The sequence below is a fragment of the Xenopus tropicalis genome, chromosome 8 (assembly GCF_000004195.4).
Source record: "Xenopus tropicalis strain Nigerian chromosome 8, UCB_Xtro_10.0, whole genome shotgun sequence".
NCBI classification, from domain to species: Eukaryota; Metazoa; Chordata; class Amphibia; order Anura; family Pipidae; genus Xenopus; species Xenopus tropicalis.
The window spans coordinates 14,080,137-14,099,374 of NC_030684.2; the positions used below are offsets into that span (position 1 = coordinate 14,080,137).

General features: G+C 50.1%; 1 protein-coding gene and 1 long non-coding RNA gene across 6 annotated transcripts in view; one reads left to right on the forward strand and one right to left on the reverse strand.

Annotated features, from left to right (window-relative positions):
* LOC101732160 (coiled-coil domain-containing protein 77-like) overlaps positions 1–19,238 on the reverse strand; it is a 66,391-nt gene that overhangs the window by 39,370 nt on the left and 7,783 nt on the right. For 4 of the 5 annotated variants that reach the window (XM_031892212.1, XM_031892209.1, XM_031892208.1 and 1 more), the window contains 2 exons: positions 18,519–18,582; positions 17,700–17,916 (listed from right to left, as the gene is read on the reverse strand). In XM_031892212.1, the coding sequence (XP_031748072.1) occupies positions 17,700–17,916; positions 18,519–18,556 (255 nt within the window). In that variant the 5' untranslated portion in view covers positions 18,557–18,582. The remainder of the gene's footprint in view (positions 1–17,699; positions 17,917–18,518; positions 18,583–19,238) is intronic. The other variant, XM_031892213.1, reaches the window with a different exon arrangement.
* On the forward strand, positions 1,530–3,998 carry LOC108645409. Its single transcript, XR_004219990.1, has 4 exons — positions 1,530–1,562; positions 2,112–2,156; positions 2,711–2,797; positions 3,895–3,998. It is a non-coding gene; the product is annotated as an uncharacterized LOC108645409 (long non-coding RNA).

Sequence of the window (19,238 nt, forward strand, 5' to 3'; positions counted from 1 at the left end):
GTTTTGCCTCCAATAAGGATCAATTATATCTTAGTTGGGATCAAGTACAGGTACTGTTTTATTATTACAGAGAAAAGGGAATCATTTAACCATGAAATAAACCCAATAGGGCTGTTCTGCCCCCAATAAGGGGTAATTATATCTTAGTTGGGATCAAGTACAGGTACTGTTTTATTATTACAGAGAAAAGGGAATCATTTAACCATTAAATAAACCCAATAGGGCTGTTCTGCCCCAATAAGGGGTAATTATATCTTAGTTGGGATCAAGTACAGATAATGTTTTATTATTACAGGGAAAAGGGAATCATTTAACCATTAAATAAACCCAATAGGGCTGTTCTGCCCCCAATAAGGGGTAATTATATCTTAGTTGGGATCAAGTACAGGTACTGTTTTATTATTACAGAGAAAAAGGAAATCATTTTTAAAAATATGAATTATTTGATTAAAATGGAGATGGCCATGCCGTAATTCGGAACTTTATGGATAATGGGTTTCCAGATAAGGGGTCCAATACCTGTACTTAGGTTTTCTGAGAAAATCTTGCGATTTTTTACGGTTTGTTTTTTTTGTCTCTAAACATTTAAGATAGTTTGGAGTATTTTCTCTAAAAATTTGTTGTTTTTTTTTTAAAAACCATGAACGTATAAAACTTTATATGACTTTTTTTGACTGACAAAAAGTGCGCCAGGTTTAAGCTGGTACCATCGTTTGGATCTGGCAATGCCGTTTGCCACGTGAGTAATAAATAATTCAATAATAAAACGCCAGTCCCTGAATATTAAATATAACTGATTTTCACTTCTTTCTAAAAAGCTGAGTTGATTTGATAACTTGACTTTTATCTCTTTACCAGGAACCACCAGAAATCCCTGGCAAAAACACCTGCCAAGTAAGTAGTAAAAAATAAACATACATGAAATGGTTTGGTTTTTGGAAGTTTAGTGAATTTGTTTTGTACAAGGACTTTTTTATATACTAAACTACAAGTATATACAAGTTATAGTAAGTTGATCGGGTAACTTTATTTCTCTTAGGAGGAGATCCCAGAGCCGGAAATGGAGCCGGCGATAAACAACTGCCGGGTAAGCAAAAGAGAGGGGAGAGTAGGGGCAAATAAAAATCACCCTATATTTTATACAAGACTGTATATTAGCTTCTTTATTACAACATGGAACATCTTTCTCTTACCTTTTTTTAATCAGGAGACTCCAGGAATCCTAGACAAGGACATCTGTCAGGTAAGAAAAAATAATAGGGTCACAATAGAGAAAGATATTTTAAGAGAATATCAAATGCAGATTCACTTTGGGGGGCAAATTGTTAGGCACCGCCTACTTCAGCGTTGGTGAGTCTGTCCCACCTCCTTATTATGCCCTGTGTTACACAGCAACATACACCTTCTATTTCTCATATATTTATATCAAATAAGACTTTCCCACAACTCTTTGCTTTACTTTGAGCCATGAGAATTTTTTTTACAATCTTTTTTTCTGTCTTAAACAGGATGAAGAAGTGATTGGGCAGGAGAGCCCCGACACCGGCCCCTGCCACTCACAGGTAAGCAAAACACAGAAAGAAATCGCCAGCGCTCGGTCTAACCCACGCTGTAGTGTTGACCAGCTGCTAGAAACACACTATTGTGCCAGCGCTCGGTCCAACCCACAATCTGGAGTTGACCAGCTGCTATAAACGATAAAAAGCCATTAAATATACACAAAGAGAAAGAAAGTTTGCCAGCGCTTAGTTTGCCTTTAAAAATAATTTTTACAAAAAATGAGGTGTTAGTACCACACTTTGGCCAAAATATGTAAGCTCACGTGCCACGTCAAGGCCCCTCACTGTACGTGAGTCCTACACTGTCTAATGACTTTGAGTCTGTGATGCAATTCAAATAAAGTCCCCCAGAAAGCAATGTGACTGAGTATTAAGGCCTATTGCACCTACCTTTAGCTCAAAAAGGCTCTAGTGGGAAAGCAGGGAGCTTTTAAGCCCCAGCTCATTAGGTAAGGTAAGCAGGTAAGCAGGTAAGCAGAAAATAACATATGAATGAAAAAGATTTATTTTTATCGTCTTCTCTGCTGATCTGAGGTTTTCTTTCATAACCAGGAACCCTTGGAACAACATGGAGACCCTCCCATCAACACCTGTGAGGTACGGGGCAAAAAGTTTGCAGGGGTCCCAATGTGTTTTTATTTGAGCTACAGGGTTCATGAATAATATCTGTAAAGGATAATAATTATATTTACCTAACAGTCAGTATCTGTAACTTAGCGGTCTTCTATCTCGTATAAATTAGAAAATGAAAAAATGTGATTGGTTGCTATGATTACATCCACTCATACAATTTAACTCATAGGCTGCCACCACATGTGTAGATTCTCGGCCTGTGGATAAACACGGGCTGGGAATCCGACCCCATGTCCCTAAATGCTTCTTGATTTGCCGGCGCCCCGAGCCATTGCGCTGCCTTGGGTTCAGGCAAACAGAGTGGATTTTGGTGGGAAACTCCTGAGTATAGCTCCAGCCAACACAATGGCTCCAGGTGCAGGCACGGCAATAAGCTTTTTGGGGTACAGGGGGAAGATATTCAGCCTGAGTTTATGCACAGGCCTAGAATCCACCAATCAAATGTGCAAATAAGGGAGCAGGGAGCCACTGGGGCTCTGTACTTACTAATGTTGCAAAACTGTATTTATATTTCCCAGGAGTCACCATTTCAAACTGGCCACGACACCGGCCAGGAAGAGAGCTCAGACGAGCAACTGAGCGAGGAGGAGGAGGACCTTGAGGAGGTTTGAGCTGAATTTAATATTTTTTCTCTCAATATATCATTAGACCATTTTAAACCTCCGAGCAGCCCCCAATCCCACCACATCATGGAAACTCTTATGTAGGCCCCATTTAACTCTTACCTGAATGTCACAAGTGCTCAGTGGGGCGGTGGGTCACCACTTTTTGCCTCCGTTACAGCCTCTCAGACCTTCCACATCTCTCATTGCCCTTCTAGAACATGCAGACTAAAGCCAAGATGCAGGAAGGCTTCACTATACATAGTCCTGCAATCAGAGCAATGAGGGGTATAAAAGAAAGGACACTGCAAAACATAACAAGCATCAACCCTGCCCCCAAACTCTGCTGTCTCCCCTTATTTATGGGCACAAACATATACATTTGGGTGTTGCAGTTCTACTTTAAGGTCGAGGGTTGGGTTCATATAACAACAAATAGGAGATATGACAGGAATCTGGCACTAACACCTGCCAGCCTGAAATCTCCAACAGAGAGCGAGTGGGCGCTCCGACCAACGACTGCCCCCGTGTCACATTCCTTGTGCCCCTGACTCATTTCATTTTGGGTTTGGGGCTGTTTATTTACCTCTCTGCACTGATTAAATGTTTCCTATGGGGGGGAAGGGCAACTACCAATACTCTGCACTGGGGCAGTAATCCACGGTGGCCAATAAGATGTTTGCTTTCATGGTTCTACCTGTAGCTGACTGAACAAAGGTAATAGCTATATGGTTGCTATGGGTTACTGCCCAGGTGCAGTTTTGCCCAGTGTTGATAAATGAGCCCAACTGTATCATGTGCTGGCCTCTGTGGCCATTTCACATTCCTGTGAGTAACGATCTGCCCTACAGATATCACTGCTGATTCCCTGGTGGCCAATGGGGGGTGAGGCACAAACGGCTGCTGTAGCGCTGGCTTACATATCCCCCTTACCAAATGGGTTTTCCCACTGGCGCCAGGTAACCAATACAAGAATGAAAGGTACCATCACAGGTTGCGGATATTCTGTAGCCCCAGCATTTTATATCTAAAGAACAAGTATTTGTCTGTAGTTTCTATCTTATTTAAACAATTTCTAAAATGTTTCTCTATTTTTTCAGCGCTCGACCGGAAGATTGATCAGGGCAGTATCCTGCCTAGATCTAACTTCCCTTGCCCTCCTCGACACCAGTCCCCTCCCTCCCACCCCTTCATTCGACTCAAGCCCCACCCTCCCACCCCTTAGTTCCAGGCCCCCACTCTCCCACCCCTTCGTTCCACACAAGACCCCACCCGCCCCCCGCTTTGTTCCAAGCCCCCTCCCTCCCACCCCTTCCTTCCAATCAAGTCCCACCCTCCAACCCCTTAGTTCCAGGCCCCCACTCTCCCACCCCTTCGTTCCACACAAGCCCCCACCCGCCCCCCGCTTTGTTCCAAGCCCCCTCCCTCCCACCCCTTCCTTCCAATCAAGCCCCACCCTCCAACCCCTTAGTTCCAGGCCCCCACTCTCCCACCCCTTCGTTCCACACAAGCCCCCACCCGCCCCCCGCTTTGTTCCAAGCCCCCTCCCTCCCACCCCTTCCTTCCAATCAAGCCCCACCCTCCCACCCCTTAGTTCCAGGCCCCCACTCTCCCACCCCTTCGTTCCACACAAGCCCCCACCCGCCCCCCGCTTTGTTCCAAGCCCCCTCCCTCCCACCCCTTTCTTCCAATTAAGCCCCACCCTCATGGAGGAGGTGGAAGAGGAGGAGATTTGGTTGTAACTACCAACACTCTGCACTGGGTAGGTAATAAACTGTGGCCAATCAGATGTTTGTTTTCATAGTTCTACCTGTATCTGACTGAACAAAGGTAATAGCTATATGGGGTTACTGCTCAGGTGCAGTTTTGCCCAGTGTTGATAAATGAGCCCAACTGTATCATGTGCTGGCCTCTGTGGCCATTTCACATTCCTGTTAGTAACGATCTGCCCTACAGATATCACTGCTGATTCCCTGGTGGCCAATGGGGGGTGAGGCACAAACGGCTGCTGTAGCGCTGGCTTACATATCCCCCTTACCAAATGGGTTTTCCCACTGGGCAACAACTGGCGCCAGGTAAGCAATACAAGAATGAAAGGTATTACAGGTAGCGGATATTCTGTAGCCCCAGCATTTTATATCTAAAGTATTTGTCTGTAGTTTTTATCTTATTTAAACAATTTCTAAAATGTTTCTCTATTTTTTCAGCGCTCGACTGGAAGACTGTTCAGGGCAGTATCCTGCCAACATCTACCTTCCGTTGCCCTCCTCGACACCAGTCCCCTCCCTCCCACCCCTTCCTTCCACACAAGCCCCGCCCTGCAACCCCTTAGTTCCAAGCCCATGCCCTCCCACCCCTTCCTTCAAAGCCCCCGCCCTACCATCCCTTACTTCCAGGCCCCACTCTACCACCACTTCCGCTAAATCCCCGCCGCCCGCCCCTTCCACTAAATCCCCCCGCGCCCTTCCGCTAAATCCCCGCCCGCCCCTTCCCTAAATCCCGCGCCCGCTACCGCCCTTCCCAAAATCCCCGCCCGCCCGCCCCTTCCACTAAATCCCCCGCCCGCCTCGCCCGCCCGCCCTTCCACTAAATCCCCCCCGCCGCCCGCCCCTTCCACTAAATCCCCGCCCGCCCGCCCCTTCCACTAAATCCCCGCCGCCCGCCCTTCGCCCGCCCGCCCCTTCCACTAAATTCCCCCGCCCCCCCCTCGTAATCCCCCGCCCGCCGCCCCTTCCACTAAATCCCCTCCCCTCCCAAGCGCCCCTTCCACTAAATCCCCCGCCCGCCCGCCCCTTCCACTAAATCCCCCGCCGCCCCTTCCACTAAATCCCCCGCCCGCCCGCCCTTCCACTAAATCCCCCGCCCGCCCGCCCTTCCACTAAATCCCCCGCCCGCCCGCCCCTTCCACTAAATCCCCCGCCCGCCCGCCCTTCCACTAAATCCCCCGCCCGCCCGCCCCTTCCACTAATCCCCCGCCCGCCCGCCCCTTCCACTAAATCCCCCGCCCGCCCGCCCGCCCTTCCACTAAATCCCCCGCCCGCCCGCCCCTTCCACTAAATCCCCCGCCCGCCCGCCCCTTCCACTAAATCCCCCGCCCGCCCGCCCCTTCCACTAAATCCCCCGCCCGCCCCTTCCACTAATCCCCCGCCCGCCCGCCCCTTCCACTAAATCCCCCGCCCGCCCGCCCCTTCCACTAAATCCCCGCCCGCCCGCCCTTCCACTAATCCCCCGCCGCCCGCCCCTTCCACTAAATCCCCCGCCCGCCCCTTCCACTAAATCCCCCGCCCGCCCGCCCCTTCCACTAAATCCCCCGCCCGCCCGCCCCTTCCACTAAATCCCCCGCCCGCCCGCCCCTTCCACTAAATCCCCCGCCCGCCCGCCCCTTCCACTGCCCGCCCGCCCCTTCCACTAAATCCCCCGCCCGCCCGCCCCTTCCACTAAATCCCCGCCCGCCCTTCCACTAAATCCCCGCCCGCCCCTTCCACTAAATCCCCCGCCCGCCCCTTCCACTAAATCCCCCCGCCGCCCCTTCCACTTTCCACTAAATCCCCCGCCCGCCCGCCCTTCCACTAATCCTTCCACTAAATCCCCGCCCGCCCGCCTTCCACTAAATCCCCCGCCCGCCGCCGCCCGCCCCTTCCACTGAATCCTTCCACTGCCCGCCCGCCCTTCCACTGCCCGCCCCTTCCACTGAATCCACCCGCCGCCCGCCCCTTCCACTCCACTGAATCCACCCGCCCGCCCGCCCCTTCCACTGAATCCACCCGCCCGCCCGCCCCTTCCACTGAATCCCACTGAATCCACCCGCCCGCCCGCCCCTTCCACTGAATCCACCCGCCCGCCCGCCCCTTCCACTGAATCCCACCCCCGCCCGCCCCTTCCACTGAATCCACCCGCCCGCCCGCCCCTTCCACTGAATCCACCCGCCCGCCCCTTCCACTGAATCCACCCGCCCTCCCGCCCCTTCCACTGAATCCACCCGCCCTCCCGCCCCTTCCACTGAATCCACCCGCCCGCCCGCCCCTTCCACTGAATCCACCCGCCCGCCCGCCCCTTCCACTGAATCCACCCGCCCTCCGCCCCTTCCACTAAATCCACCCGCCCGCCCGCCCTAAATCCACCCGCCGCCGCCCCTTCCAGCCCTTCCATTAAATCCACCCGCCCGCCCGCCCTTCCATTAAATCCACCCGCCCGCCGCCCGCCCGCCCTTCCATTAAATCCACCCGCCCACGGGCGGGGGATTTAGTGGAAGGGGCGGGCGGGGGATTTAATGGAAGGGGCGGGCGGGCGGGCGGATTTAGTGGAAGGGGCGGGCGGGCGGGGGATTTAGTGGAAGGGGCGGGCGGCGGGGGATTTAGTGGAAGGGGCGGCGGCGGGGGATTTAGTGGAAGGGGCGGGCGGGCGCGGGGATTTAGTGGAAGGGGCGGCGGGCGGGGGATTTAGTGGAAGGGGCGGGCGGGCGGGGGATTTAGTGGAAGCGGCGGGGCGGCGGGGATTAGTGGAAGGGGCGGGCGGGCGGGGGATTTAATGGAAGGGGCGGGAGGGCGGGGGATTTAGTGGAAGGGCGGGCGGCGGGGATTTAGTGGAAGGGGCGGCGGGCGGGGGATTTAGTGGAAGGGGCGGGAGGGCGGGGATTTAGTGGAAGGGGCGGGAGGGCGGGGGATTCAGTGGAAGGGGCGGGAGGCGGGGATTTAGTGGAAGGGGCGGGAGGGCGGGGGATTTAGTGGAAGGGCGGGAGGGCGGGGGATTTTAGTGGAAGGGGCGGGAGGGCGGGGATTTAGTGGAAGGGGCGGGAGGGCGGGGGATTTAGTGGAAGGGGCGGAGGCGGGGGATTTAGTGGAAGGGGCGGGAGGGCGGGGGATTTAGTGGAAGGGGCGGGAGGGCGGGGGATTTAGTGGAAGGGGCGGGAGGGCGGGGGATTTAGTGGAAGGGGCGGGAGGGCGGGGGATTTAGTGAAGGGGCGGGAGGGCGGGGGATTTAGTGGAAGGGGCGGGAGGGCGGGGGATTTAGTGGAAGGGGCGGGAGGGCGGGGGATTTAGTGGAAGGGGCGGGAGGGCGGGGGATTTAGTGGAAGGGGCGGGAGGGCGGGGGATTTAGTGGAAGGGGCGGGAGGGCGGGGGATTTAGTGAAGGGGCGGGAGGGCGGGGGATTTAGTGGAAGGGGCGGGAGGGCGGGGGATTTAGTGGAAGGGGCGGGAGGGCGGGGGATTTAGTGGAAGGGGCGGGAGGGCGGGGGATTTAGTGGAAGGGGCGGGAGGGCGGGGGATTTAGTGGAAGGGGCGGGGGCGGGGGATTTAGTGGAAGGGGCGGGCGGGCGGGGATTTAGTGGAAGGGGCGGGCGGGCGGGGGATTTAGTGGAAGGGGCGGGCGGGCGGGGGATTTAGTGGAAGGGGCGGGAGGGCGGGGGATTTAGTGGAAGGGGCGGGCGGGCGGGGGATTTAGTGGAAGGGGCGGGCGGGCGGGGGATTTAGTGGAAGGGGCGGGCGGCGGGGGATTTAGTGGAAGGGGCGGGCGGGCGGGGGATTTAGTGGAAGGGGCGGGCGCCCCTTCCATTTAATCCACCCGCCCGCCCGCCCTTCCATTTAATCCACCCGCCCGCCCGCCCCTTCCATTAAATCCACCCGCCCGCCCCTTCCATTAAATCCACCCGCCCCTTCCATTTAATCCACCCGCCCGCCCGCCCGCCCCTTCCATTAAATCCACCCGCCCGCCCGCCCCTTCCATTTAATCCACCCGCCCGCCCGCCCCTTCCATTTAATCCACCCGCCCGCCCGCCCCTTCCATTTAATCCACCCGCCCGCCCGCCCCTTCCATTTAATCCACCCGCCCGCCCTTCCATTTAATCCACCCGCCCGCCCCTTCCATTTAATCCACCCGCCCACCCGCCCCTTCCATTTAATCCACCCGCCCCTTCCATTTAATCCACCCGCCCGCCCGCCCGCCCCTTCCATTTAATCCACCCGCCCGCCCCTTCAACGAAAGCCCCCGCCATAACATATAAAGCCCTGATCCAGGGAGTAAACCCGACTGCCGTTTCTAGGGGTCAGGAAGGAATTTTTACCCTCGGTACAAATTGGCCCAGTGCCAGGGATTTTTTGCCTTCCTCTGGATCACTGGCTTTTAGGAATGCCCAACCCCCACTTATCTACATCTAAATAAATCCTGTGCCCACCAACAGGTTTCCCCATAAACATGTCTCTGTGTTTTTCTTGAATCCCTATGGTGAATATTGGGGGGTCTCCTATGCCTCATTCTGCTTATGGTGACCAATTGTGTAACGGGGTAATTAATACTGCTGGGGGGGCTGATAAAAATGGCAGGTTGGGGTAAAACTGGGCGGTGTTGCTGACAGAGAGCTTTAGTTGAAAAATTAAATGGGTTAAGATCTCTGCAGGGAGTTGAGTGGGTTCTGCTGAGGGACATAATTGGTTAATATGTACCTGATAGGGCTGAAAGATACAGGGAGCCATAGATACAGATATGAGGGCACCCTACCTGCTATATAAGTATTCCTACTGAACTCTAATGCCAACACCATGTATAATGCCCACAGGGTACATAGCCAGTATATACGCAGTACCAACACCATGTATAATGCCCACAGGGCACACAGCCAGTATATACACAGTGCCAACACCATGTATAATGCCCACAGGGCACACAGCCAGTATATACGCAGTGCCAACACCATGTATAATGCCCACAGGGCACACAGCCAGTATATACGCAGTGTAAACACCATGTATAATGCCCACAGGGCACACAGCCAGTATATACCCAGTGCCAATACCATGTATAATGCCCACAGGGCACACAGCCAGTATATACGCAGTGCCAACACCATGTATAATGCCCACAGGGCACACAGCCAGTATATACGCAGTGTAAAAACCATGTATAATGCCCACAGGGCACACAGCCAGTATATACGCAGTGCCAACACCATGTATAATGCCCACAGGGCACACAGCCAGTATATACGCAGTGCCAACACCATGTATAATGCCCACAGGTAACACAGCCAGTATATACGCAGTGCCAACACCATGTATAATGCCTAGTGTGCCATAACCCTTACCAGGGAGTTGGTAGGGGACAGAGGCAGAGGGGGCTTATGAGACACAGCAGGGAGCAAACACACTGCTAAGGGTTAATATAGATGAATTCCTCTCCATACTCACCTGCTGCAGCTCCTCTCTGATCCTCCTCCTCTCCTGCTCATGGTATGTGCCCGCACCCCTATAGTCTGGCCAGAAATGGGCCCCTACCCTGATGTACTGCTCCATTAACTCCACACTTGCCGGTACGATCCCTGGAAAATGGGCAATAAGAACTTCATTAACTTCTCACAAAATACATTAAATACACACGGTGAGAAGCAGCGAGAACCTTATCGCCAAATTAATTAAATACAATGAAAGAAAATGATCTTTGAAACCCCAGATCCTATTACCCTTCAAAAAATCAGGTCTCCTGAAGGCTGCCTTAAGGTTTGCCTGAAGATCTCAGCATGATAGAGTTCAGAAAGGGCTCAGATATCTTTCGTGCTGCCCAATGTTCTCAGTAGCCCCACCTTGTGGTAGGCAGGAGAATAGCACCCAAGTAGGAGAAACCCTGCTTAGCTCCTATTAGGCCTTATTGGTGCTTTTTTGTTGGTTCAAGAATAAAATGTTAAATGGCAAAGGGGAATTATTTGCTATTTTTTTAATCTCATTCCAAATTTAAAGCCAATGTAACTCCATGCCTTGGGGGGTATGTGGGGTATGAGTATGTGCGGGTATGGGTAAAATGGCAGATGGGGGTTGGGGGGGGAGATAACATTAAGCCCCCCCATACTGAGTAGTAGTGAGGGCACAGGATGCAGATCACAGGCAGGGTTAGGGGGGCACATAGGTTCCCTGCGTTGGTGCATCAGTGAGTTCCGTAAGAGCCCTGGCAGTAACAGCAGTAGGAGAGGGGCTTTATCTGCCCCCCAGCAACTAGCCCCAACATGGCCTCCCCGTTAGTAAGAGCCTGGCAGCGTGGCGGCTGCATTGCCCCTCACAGGCTTGTGTCAGTCTATTGCCCCCAGGGTGACTTGGGGAGCCACAAAGGCAGGAGCAGGTGTTTTTACTTGGTGGGGGGGGGGGGACATATGGCATATGCCCCTCCATGTACCCACTAAAGGTGCCAGTCTCTCCTGTTTTCCCTTCTCTGTGCCCCTCACTCCCCCCTCCCTTCCCCCCTTACATACATGTTCCCTCTGACAGGAATCCCTGCATCTTCTTTCCCCTGCACAGCTCTCTGTCCTGCTGGGTTTTTCATCAAAGTTTAAGTCCCGGACAAGCCGTGTGGGGATTGGATGGACCGGGAGGAAGTTCAGACTTCAGCTCCCAGTGTATCCAATCCTCACTGCTGTTAGTGGTGAAGCAAAGATGGGAGGGATGGGGTTGCACTTCCTGTGTATTCTTATTTTGTATTACCTGCACAGCTCTCAGTAACTCAGTGCTGTCCAACTTCTGTGGTACCGAGGACTGGAATTTTTCTGGCCTATATAGATTGTAAGCTCTACGGGTCAGGGACCTCCTTCCTCTTGTGTCCTCGACTCTTAACTTATTTCTGCTGTATTTATCTGTATGTATTATTATACTTTGTATTTATCTATTATCTTATAAACAACCTGTTTGTATTAATGTATTCTACTGTACAGCGCTGCGTACATAAGTAGCGCTTTATAAATAAAGATATACATACATGGTGGAGTGCCGATAATGGAAGCCAGTTTTGACCATTCCCCCTTTTAAAACCACACCCTGTATAACTCAGCCTGCAGCCTTGTGCCTTTACATGGGCACAGAACCCCTCAGTGTCTGCTAATATCCTTATCATTTACAGTAGGGGGTACATTATCCCTTATAATACATGAGTGATACTCAGAGTTCCCTGTATAACTCAGCCTGCAGCCTTGTGCCTTTACATGGGCACAGAACCCCTCAGTGTCTGCTAATATCCTTATCATTTACAGTAGGGGGTACATTATCCCTTATAATACATGAGTGATACTCAGAGTTCCCTGTATAACTCAGCCTGCAGCCTTGTGCCTTTATATGGGCACAGAACCCCTCAGTGACTGCTAATATCCTTATCATTTACAGTAGGGGGTACATTATCCTTTATAATACATGAGTGATACTCAGAGTTCCCTGTATAACTCAGCCTGCAGCCTTGTGCCTTTATATGGGCACAGAACCCCTCAGTAACTTCTAATATCCTTATCATTTACAGTAGGGGGTACATTATCCCTTATAATACATGAGTGATACTCAGAGTTCCCTGTATAACTCAGCCTGCAGCCTTGTGCCTTTATATGGGCACAGAACCCCTCAGTGACTGCTAATATCCTTATCATTTACAGTAGGGGGTACATTATCCCTTATAATACATGAGTGATACTCAGAGTTCGCTGTATAACTCAGCCTGCAGCCTTGTGCCTTTATATGGGCACAGAACCCCTCAGTAACTTCTAATATCCTTATCATTTACAGTAGGGGATACATTATCCCTTATAATACATGAGTGATACTCAGAGTTCCCTGTATAACTCAGCCTGCAGCCTTGTGCCTTTATATGGGCACAGAACCCCTCAGTGACTGCTAATATCCTTATCATTTACAGTAGGGGGTACAATATCCTTTATAATACATGAGTGATACTCAGAGTTCCCTGTATAACTCAGCCTGCAGCCTTGTGCCTTTATATGGGCACAGAACCCCTCAGTGACTGCTAATATCCTTATCATTTACAGTAGGGGGTACAATATCCTTTATAATACATGAGTGATACTCAGAGTTCCCTGTATAACTCAGCCTGCAGCCTTGTGCCTTTATATGGGCACAGAATACCTCAGTGACTTCTAATATCCTTATCATTTACAGTAGGGGGTACAATATCCTTTATAATACATGAGTGATACTCAGAGTTCCCTGTATAACTCAGCCTGCAGCCTTGTGCCTTTATATGGGCACAGAATCCCTCAGTGTCTGCTAATATCCTTATCATTTACAGTAGGGGGTACATTATCCCTTATAATACATGAGTGATACTCAGAGTTCCCTGTATAACTCAGCCTGCAGCCTTGTGCCTTTATATGGGCTCAGAATACCTCAGTGACTTCTAATATCCTTATCATTTACAGTAGGGGGTACATTATCCCTTATAATACATGAGTGATACTCAGAGTTCCCTGTATAACTCAGCCTGCAGCCTTGTGCCTTTATATGGGCACAGAACCCCTCAGTGTCTGCTAATATCCTTATCATTTACAGTAGGGGGTACATTATCCCTTATAATACATGAGTGATACTCAGTGTTCCCTGTATAACTCAGCCTGCAGCCTTGTGCCTTTATATGGTCACAGAACCCCTCAGTGACTGCTAATATCCTTATCATTTACAGTAGGGGGTACATTATCCCTTATAATACATGAGTGATACTCAGAGTTCCCTGTATAACTCAGCCTGCAGCCTTGTGCCTTTATATGGGCACAGAACCCCTCAGTGACTGCTAATATCCTTATCGTTAACAGTAGGGGGTTCATTATTATGAGATAAGGGGGTCCCTGTACCCAAAAAAGCCTCTTAGGTAGAGGAAAAAAGCACATCCATCTCATCTCTCATCCTGAACTCTTTGTCTTCCGTTCTCATCTTTATCTTTTTTTAATACAGATAAAAATAGTTCTACAAGCACTACTATAAGGTGTATGAGAATAGGCACAAAATATTCATTTTTTCTATCTGCACTGCTGGTTCTGACTCCTGATAAAACTCCCGAATATCCATTCATTCCTCATTCTCACTGGGTTTATAGTTATGTGTAACTGTCACTATGTTTGTCTGTCTTTTTCTCTTCTCCTTACAGCCCCCCTGGCATTCCCAGTACCCAGAGGCACAAACAGCCCCCCAGCCCAATAAATAGTAACTGTCTGTAGCACCTTACAGCCCCCCTGGCATTCCCAGTACCCAGAGGCACAAACAGCCCCCCAGCCCAATAAATAGTGACTGTCTGTGGCACCTTACAGCCCCCCTGGCATTCCCAGTACCCAGAGGCACAAACAGCCCCCCCAGCCCAATAAATAGTGACTGTCTGTGGCACCTTACAGCCCCCCTGGCATTCCCAGTACCCCAGAGGACACAAACAGCCCCCCAGCCCAATAAATAGTGACTGTCTGTGGCACCTTACAGCCCCCCTGGCATTCCCAGTACCCAGAGGCACAAACAGCCCCCCCAGCCCAATAAATAGTGACTGTCTGTGGCACCTTACAGCCCCCCTGGCATTCCCAGTACCCAGAGGCACAAACAGCCCCCCCAGCCCAATAAATAGTGACTGTCTGTGGCCACCTTACAGCCGCCCCTGGCATTCCCAGTACCCAGAGGCACAACAGCCCCCCCAGGCCCAAATAAATAGTGACTGTCTGTGGCACCTTACAGCCCCCCTGGCATTCCAGTACCAGCCGGCACAAAAAGCCCCAGCCCAATAAATAGTGACTGTCTGTGGCACCTTACAGCCCCCCTGGCATTCCAGTACCCAAACAGCCCCCCAGCCATAAATAGGACTGTCTGTGACTTAAAGCCCCTGGATTCCCAACCCCACAAACCCCCCAGCCCAATAATATGTGACTGTCTGTGGCACCTTACAGCCCCCCTGGCATTCCCAGTACCAGAGGAAAAACAGCCCCACCCATAATAGTGACTGTCTGTGGCACTTACAGCCCCTGCATTCCAGTACCCAGAGGCACAACGCCCCCCAGCCCATATAATAGTGACTGTCTGTGGACCTTACAGCCCCCTGGCATTCCCAGTACCCAGAGAGCACAAACAGCCCCCCCAGCCCAATAAATAGTGACTGTCTGTGGCACCTTACAGCCCCCTGGCATTCCCAGTACCCAGAGGCACAAACAGCCCCCCCAGCCCAATAAATAGTGACTGTCCTGTGGCACCTTACAGCCCCCCTGGCATTCCCAGTACCCAGAGGCACAAACAGCCCCCCAGCCCAATAAATAGTGACTGTCTGTGGCACCTTACAGCCCCCCTGGCATTCCCAGTACCCAGAGGCACAAACAGCCCCCCCAGCCCAATAAATAGGACTGTCTGTGGCACCTTACAGCCCCCTGGCATTCCCAGTACCCAGAGGCACAAACAGCCCCCCCAGCCCAATAAATAGTGACTGTCTGTGGCACCTTACAGCCCCCTGGCATTCCCAGTACCCAGAGGCACAAACAGCCCCCCAGCCCAATAAATAGTGACTGTCTGTGGCACCTTACAGCCCCCCCTGGCATTCCCAGTACCAGAGGCACAAACAGCCCCCCCAGCCCAATAAATAGTGACTGTCTGTGGCACCTTACAGCCCCCCTGGCATTCCCAGTACCCAGAGGCACAAACAGCCCCCCCAGCCCAATAAATAGTGACTGTCTGTGGCACCTTACAGCCCCCCTGGCATTCCCAGTACCCAGAGGCACAAACAGCCCCCCCAGCCCAATAAATAGTGACTGTCTGTGGCACCTTACAGCCCCCCTGGCATTCCCAGTACCCAGAGGAACAACAGCCCCCCCAGCCCAATAAATAGTGAGTGTCTGTGGCACCTTACAGCCCCCCTGGCATTCCCAGTACCCAGAGGCACAAACAGCCCCCCCAGCGCAATAAATAGTGACTGTCTCTGGCACCTTACAGCCCCCCTTGCATTCCCAGTACCCATTCTGACTGGGTTTATAGTTATGTGTAACTGTCACTGTCTGTGTCTGTCCCTTTCCCTTCTCTGCACTGCTGGTTCTGACTCCTGATACAACTTCCCAATATCCATTCATTCCTCATTCTCACTGGGTTTATAGTTTCGTGTAACTGTCACTGTGTCTGTCTGTCCCTTTCACTTCTCTGCACTGCTGGTTCTGACTCCTGATACAACTTCCCAATATCCATTCATTTCTCATTCTCACTGGGTTTATAGTTATGTGTAACTGTCACTGTGTTTGTCTGTCCCATTCTCTTCACTGCTGGTTCTGACTCCTGATACAACTCCCCAATATCCATTCATTCCTCATTTTTTTTTTAAAAGGTTTTTATTTTGCATTTTCAAGAAACAACAAAAAAAAACATAGACATTTACATACATATAAAACTAATAAACATCATGTGGTTTTACATCATATTGCCTTGGTTTTATTTATTCAGTCGTATTTCTAGCATTGTTCCCACTTGGTCTATTCTGGTTTGGGGCTTTGTGGCGGGGCTGGCCGCTAAGGCATGGGGAGTGAGGGCAGTTCAGGAGGTAGCATCTATCCAGCTTCTCCAGATTTTTTCATATTTTTGGGGACAACCCCGTGCAGTATATGTAATTTGGCATAGTGGTAGCAGGGTTCTAACTAGATTTAGCCATCTATCTATTGTGGGGGGGGACTGGGCCATCCAGTGCAGGAGTATGCATTTCCTGGCATAAAACAGTAGACTACGGTAAAGGATTCTCATGTGGGCTGTCGGGGTAAGGTCGTCAATTACCCCTAGTAGGCAGACCTTAGGTGTCAAAAGATTTGGAAGGGGGGTTTTTTCCCCAATATAGGCTGTTATTCATTCCTCATTTTAACTGGGTTTATAGTTATGTGTAACTGTCACTGTGTCTGTCTGTCCCTTTCCCTTCTCTGCACTGCTGGTTCTGACTCCTGATACAACTTCCCAATATCCATTCATTTCTAATTCTCACTGGGTTTATAGTTATGTGTAACTTTCACGGTGACTGTCTGTCCCTTTCTCTTCACTGCTGGTTCTGACTCCTGATACAACTTCCCAATATCCATTCATTCCTCATTCTCACTGGGTTTATAGTTATGTGTAACTGTCACTGTGTCTGTCCCTTTCCCTTCACTGCACTGCTGGTTCCGTCTCCTGATACAACTCCCCAATATCCATTCATTCCTCTTTCTATCTGTGTTTATAGTAATGTGTAACTGTCACTGTGTCTGTCTCTCACTTTCTCTTCTCTGCAATGCTGGTTCTGACTCCTGATACAACTCCCCAATATCCATTCATTCCTCATTCTCACTGGGTTTATAGTTATGTGTAACTGTCACAGTGTCTGTCTGTCCCTTTCCCTTCCCTGCACTGCTGGTTCTGACTAGTGATACAACTCCCCAATATCCATTCATTCCTCATTCTCACTGGGTTTATAGTTATGTGTAACTGTCACTATGTCTGTCCCTTTCCCTTCTCTGCACTGCTGGTTCTGACTCCTGATACAACTCCCCAATATCCATTCATTCCTCATTCTCACTGGGTTTATAGTTATGTGTAACTGTCACAGTGTCTGTCTGTCCCTTTCCCTTCTCTGCACTGCTGGTTCTGACTAGTGATACAACTCCCCAATATCCATTCATTCCTCAATCTCACTGGGTTTATAGTTACCGTATATACTCGAGTATAAGCAGAGTTTTTCAGCCCCCAAAATGTGCTCAAAAAGTAACCCCCGGCTTATACTCGAGTCAATACATTTTTCCAGTTTTCTTAGGTAAAATTAGGTACCTCGGTACCTAGTTAGCAGGCATATGGCTTAAAGAAACTGGAGAATGACACAAACCATTTGCAGGAAAACATACAATGCTGCCTTGCAGAACTGAGCTCCTAGGTTCAATTCCAGCCAGGGCACTATATGCTTGCGTGGGTATCCTCTAGGAACCCCAGGTTCCTCCCACACTGCAAAAACATACAGGGTTCTGTAAACTCCTGGTAAAAGTGACCACAGTGAATGTGAATTGTAAGCTCCACTGGGACTGATGAAACAATGTACTTAGTGATCTCTGTACAGTGTAGTCGAATACACCAGCGCTATATAAAGGATAATAATAGTTATCAGCAGTATTGCTCTTAGCAAGGGCGCATACTGACCTGCTCCTCAAAGGTAGCTTTGTATTGCTCCAGTTGCTTTACCAGATCCTCGTGTTCCTCATCAAACTCAGCGATCTTCTTGCGGTAATACTCTAACAGCTCTCTGGGCGGCCGCAGGAAAGCCAGGCGCTCGTTGATTGGAGGCAGCGGAGTGGAGTCCCCTCGGTTCTTCTGGGTGTGGCTGGAGCTCATGGTGGTATCTTGAAGGGAAGGAGACCTGTAAATAACAAAACCATATAGATAAAATCATACAAGCAGCTCCAACTTTAGGATCACAATTTTGCATTGAGAGCAGCCTATTACAGGTATGGAACCTGTTATCCAGAATGCTCTGGACCTGGGGTTTTCCAGATTAGGGGTCTTTCTGTAACTTGGTTCTCTATACTACAAATCTATTAAAAAATAATTTAAACATTACATAAACCTAAAAGGATTGTTTATATAGGATTTATTATATCTTAGTAAGAACCAATTACAAGTTACTGTTTTATTACTACAGAGGGGTCTATGCGAGACGGCCTTCCTATAATTCGGAGCTTTCTGGATAACAAATTTCTGGATAATTGATCCTATACCCGTACAAACGATCCAGGGTACTAATTTCTCTGTCAAAAATATGTTACCCATGACATATATATATATATATATTACATTCCCAATGATTATGAGTGCGCAAAATCATTGGGAATGGATATTGGATAAAACTAAGTGCAGCACCCGTTTGTGAATTGTGAATGTGGACTGTTCATGGGAGTGCGGACCTTACAGTGTTATATATATATATTTGTTTCTTCTGAAATAAATTGGATTTTGACTTACCTTCCTTCATGCATGCCACGGTGGGGTGAAAAGTCCATATTTTCCAGCCTTTTTCAATTCACAGCTACAGAAAAAAGTGAAGACACACAGAGATTCATTGATAGGAACAAGATAAAGGTGGTAAGTGAATTGCTATAAACGTACAGATGGTTGGCCAGCATGGTCAAAATTGGCCTAACATTCCCTAACCAAACATACTGTAGACTGGTATGGGCAGCTATAGGGTTAAAGCTGGACAATAGGTGGGTAGCCTAACTCTCTTGCTGGGAAATCAGTGAATACAAAGGGTATTTTCTGTATAACCCCCCGGGGGCCAGTGCTGAGGGCAGCAGCTTCAGGGGGTGTCTATATAGGATTTTTTATTTGCCATGGATACATATAAGGGACCTATCATGGCTTATGGGATGCTCAAGGAGAACTAAAGCTTAACTAAAGCAATAGGCTAGAAATATTTTGGGTTATGTTTTGGGCTTCTGTACCGGCCCAAGGCAACCACAGCCCTTTTGTGCCTTCAAAGATGCCCCCAGCTGCCCCCCATTTTCTTTTCTGCCGATTCCCTGCACTTGCTCTGTGCCGCTCTCAGTTACGGAGCTTAGGGACCAACGGACAATATACTGTATATATAGAATATAAATGCAACAGTATAAAGCTGATTAGTAATTCATTCGGATTCACATAACATTGCAGTTCTGAAACCAGTGCAATTAGAAACAGAATGTA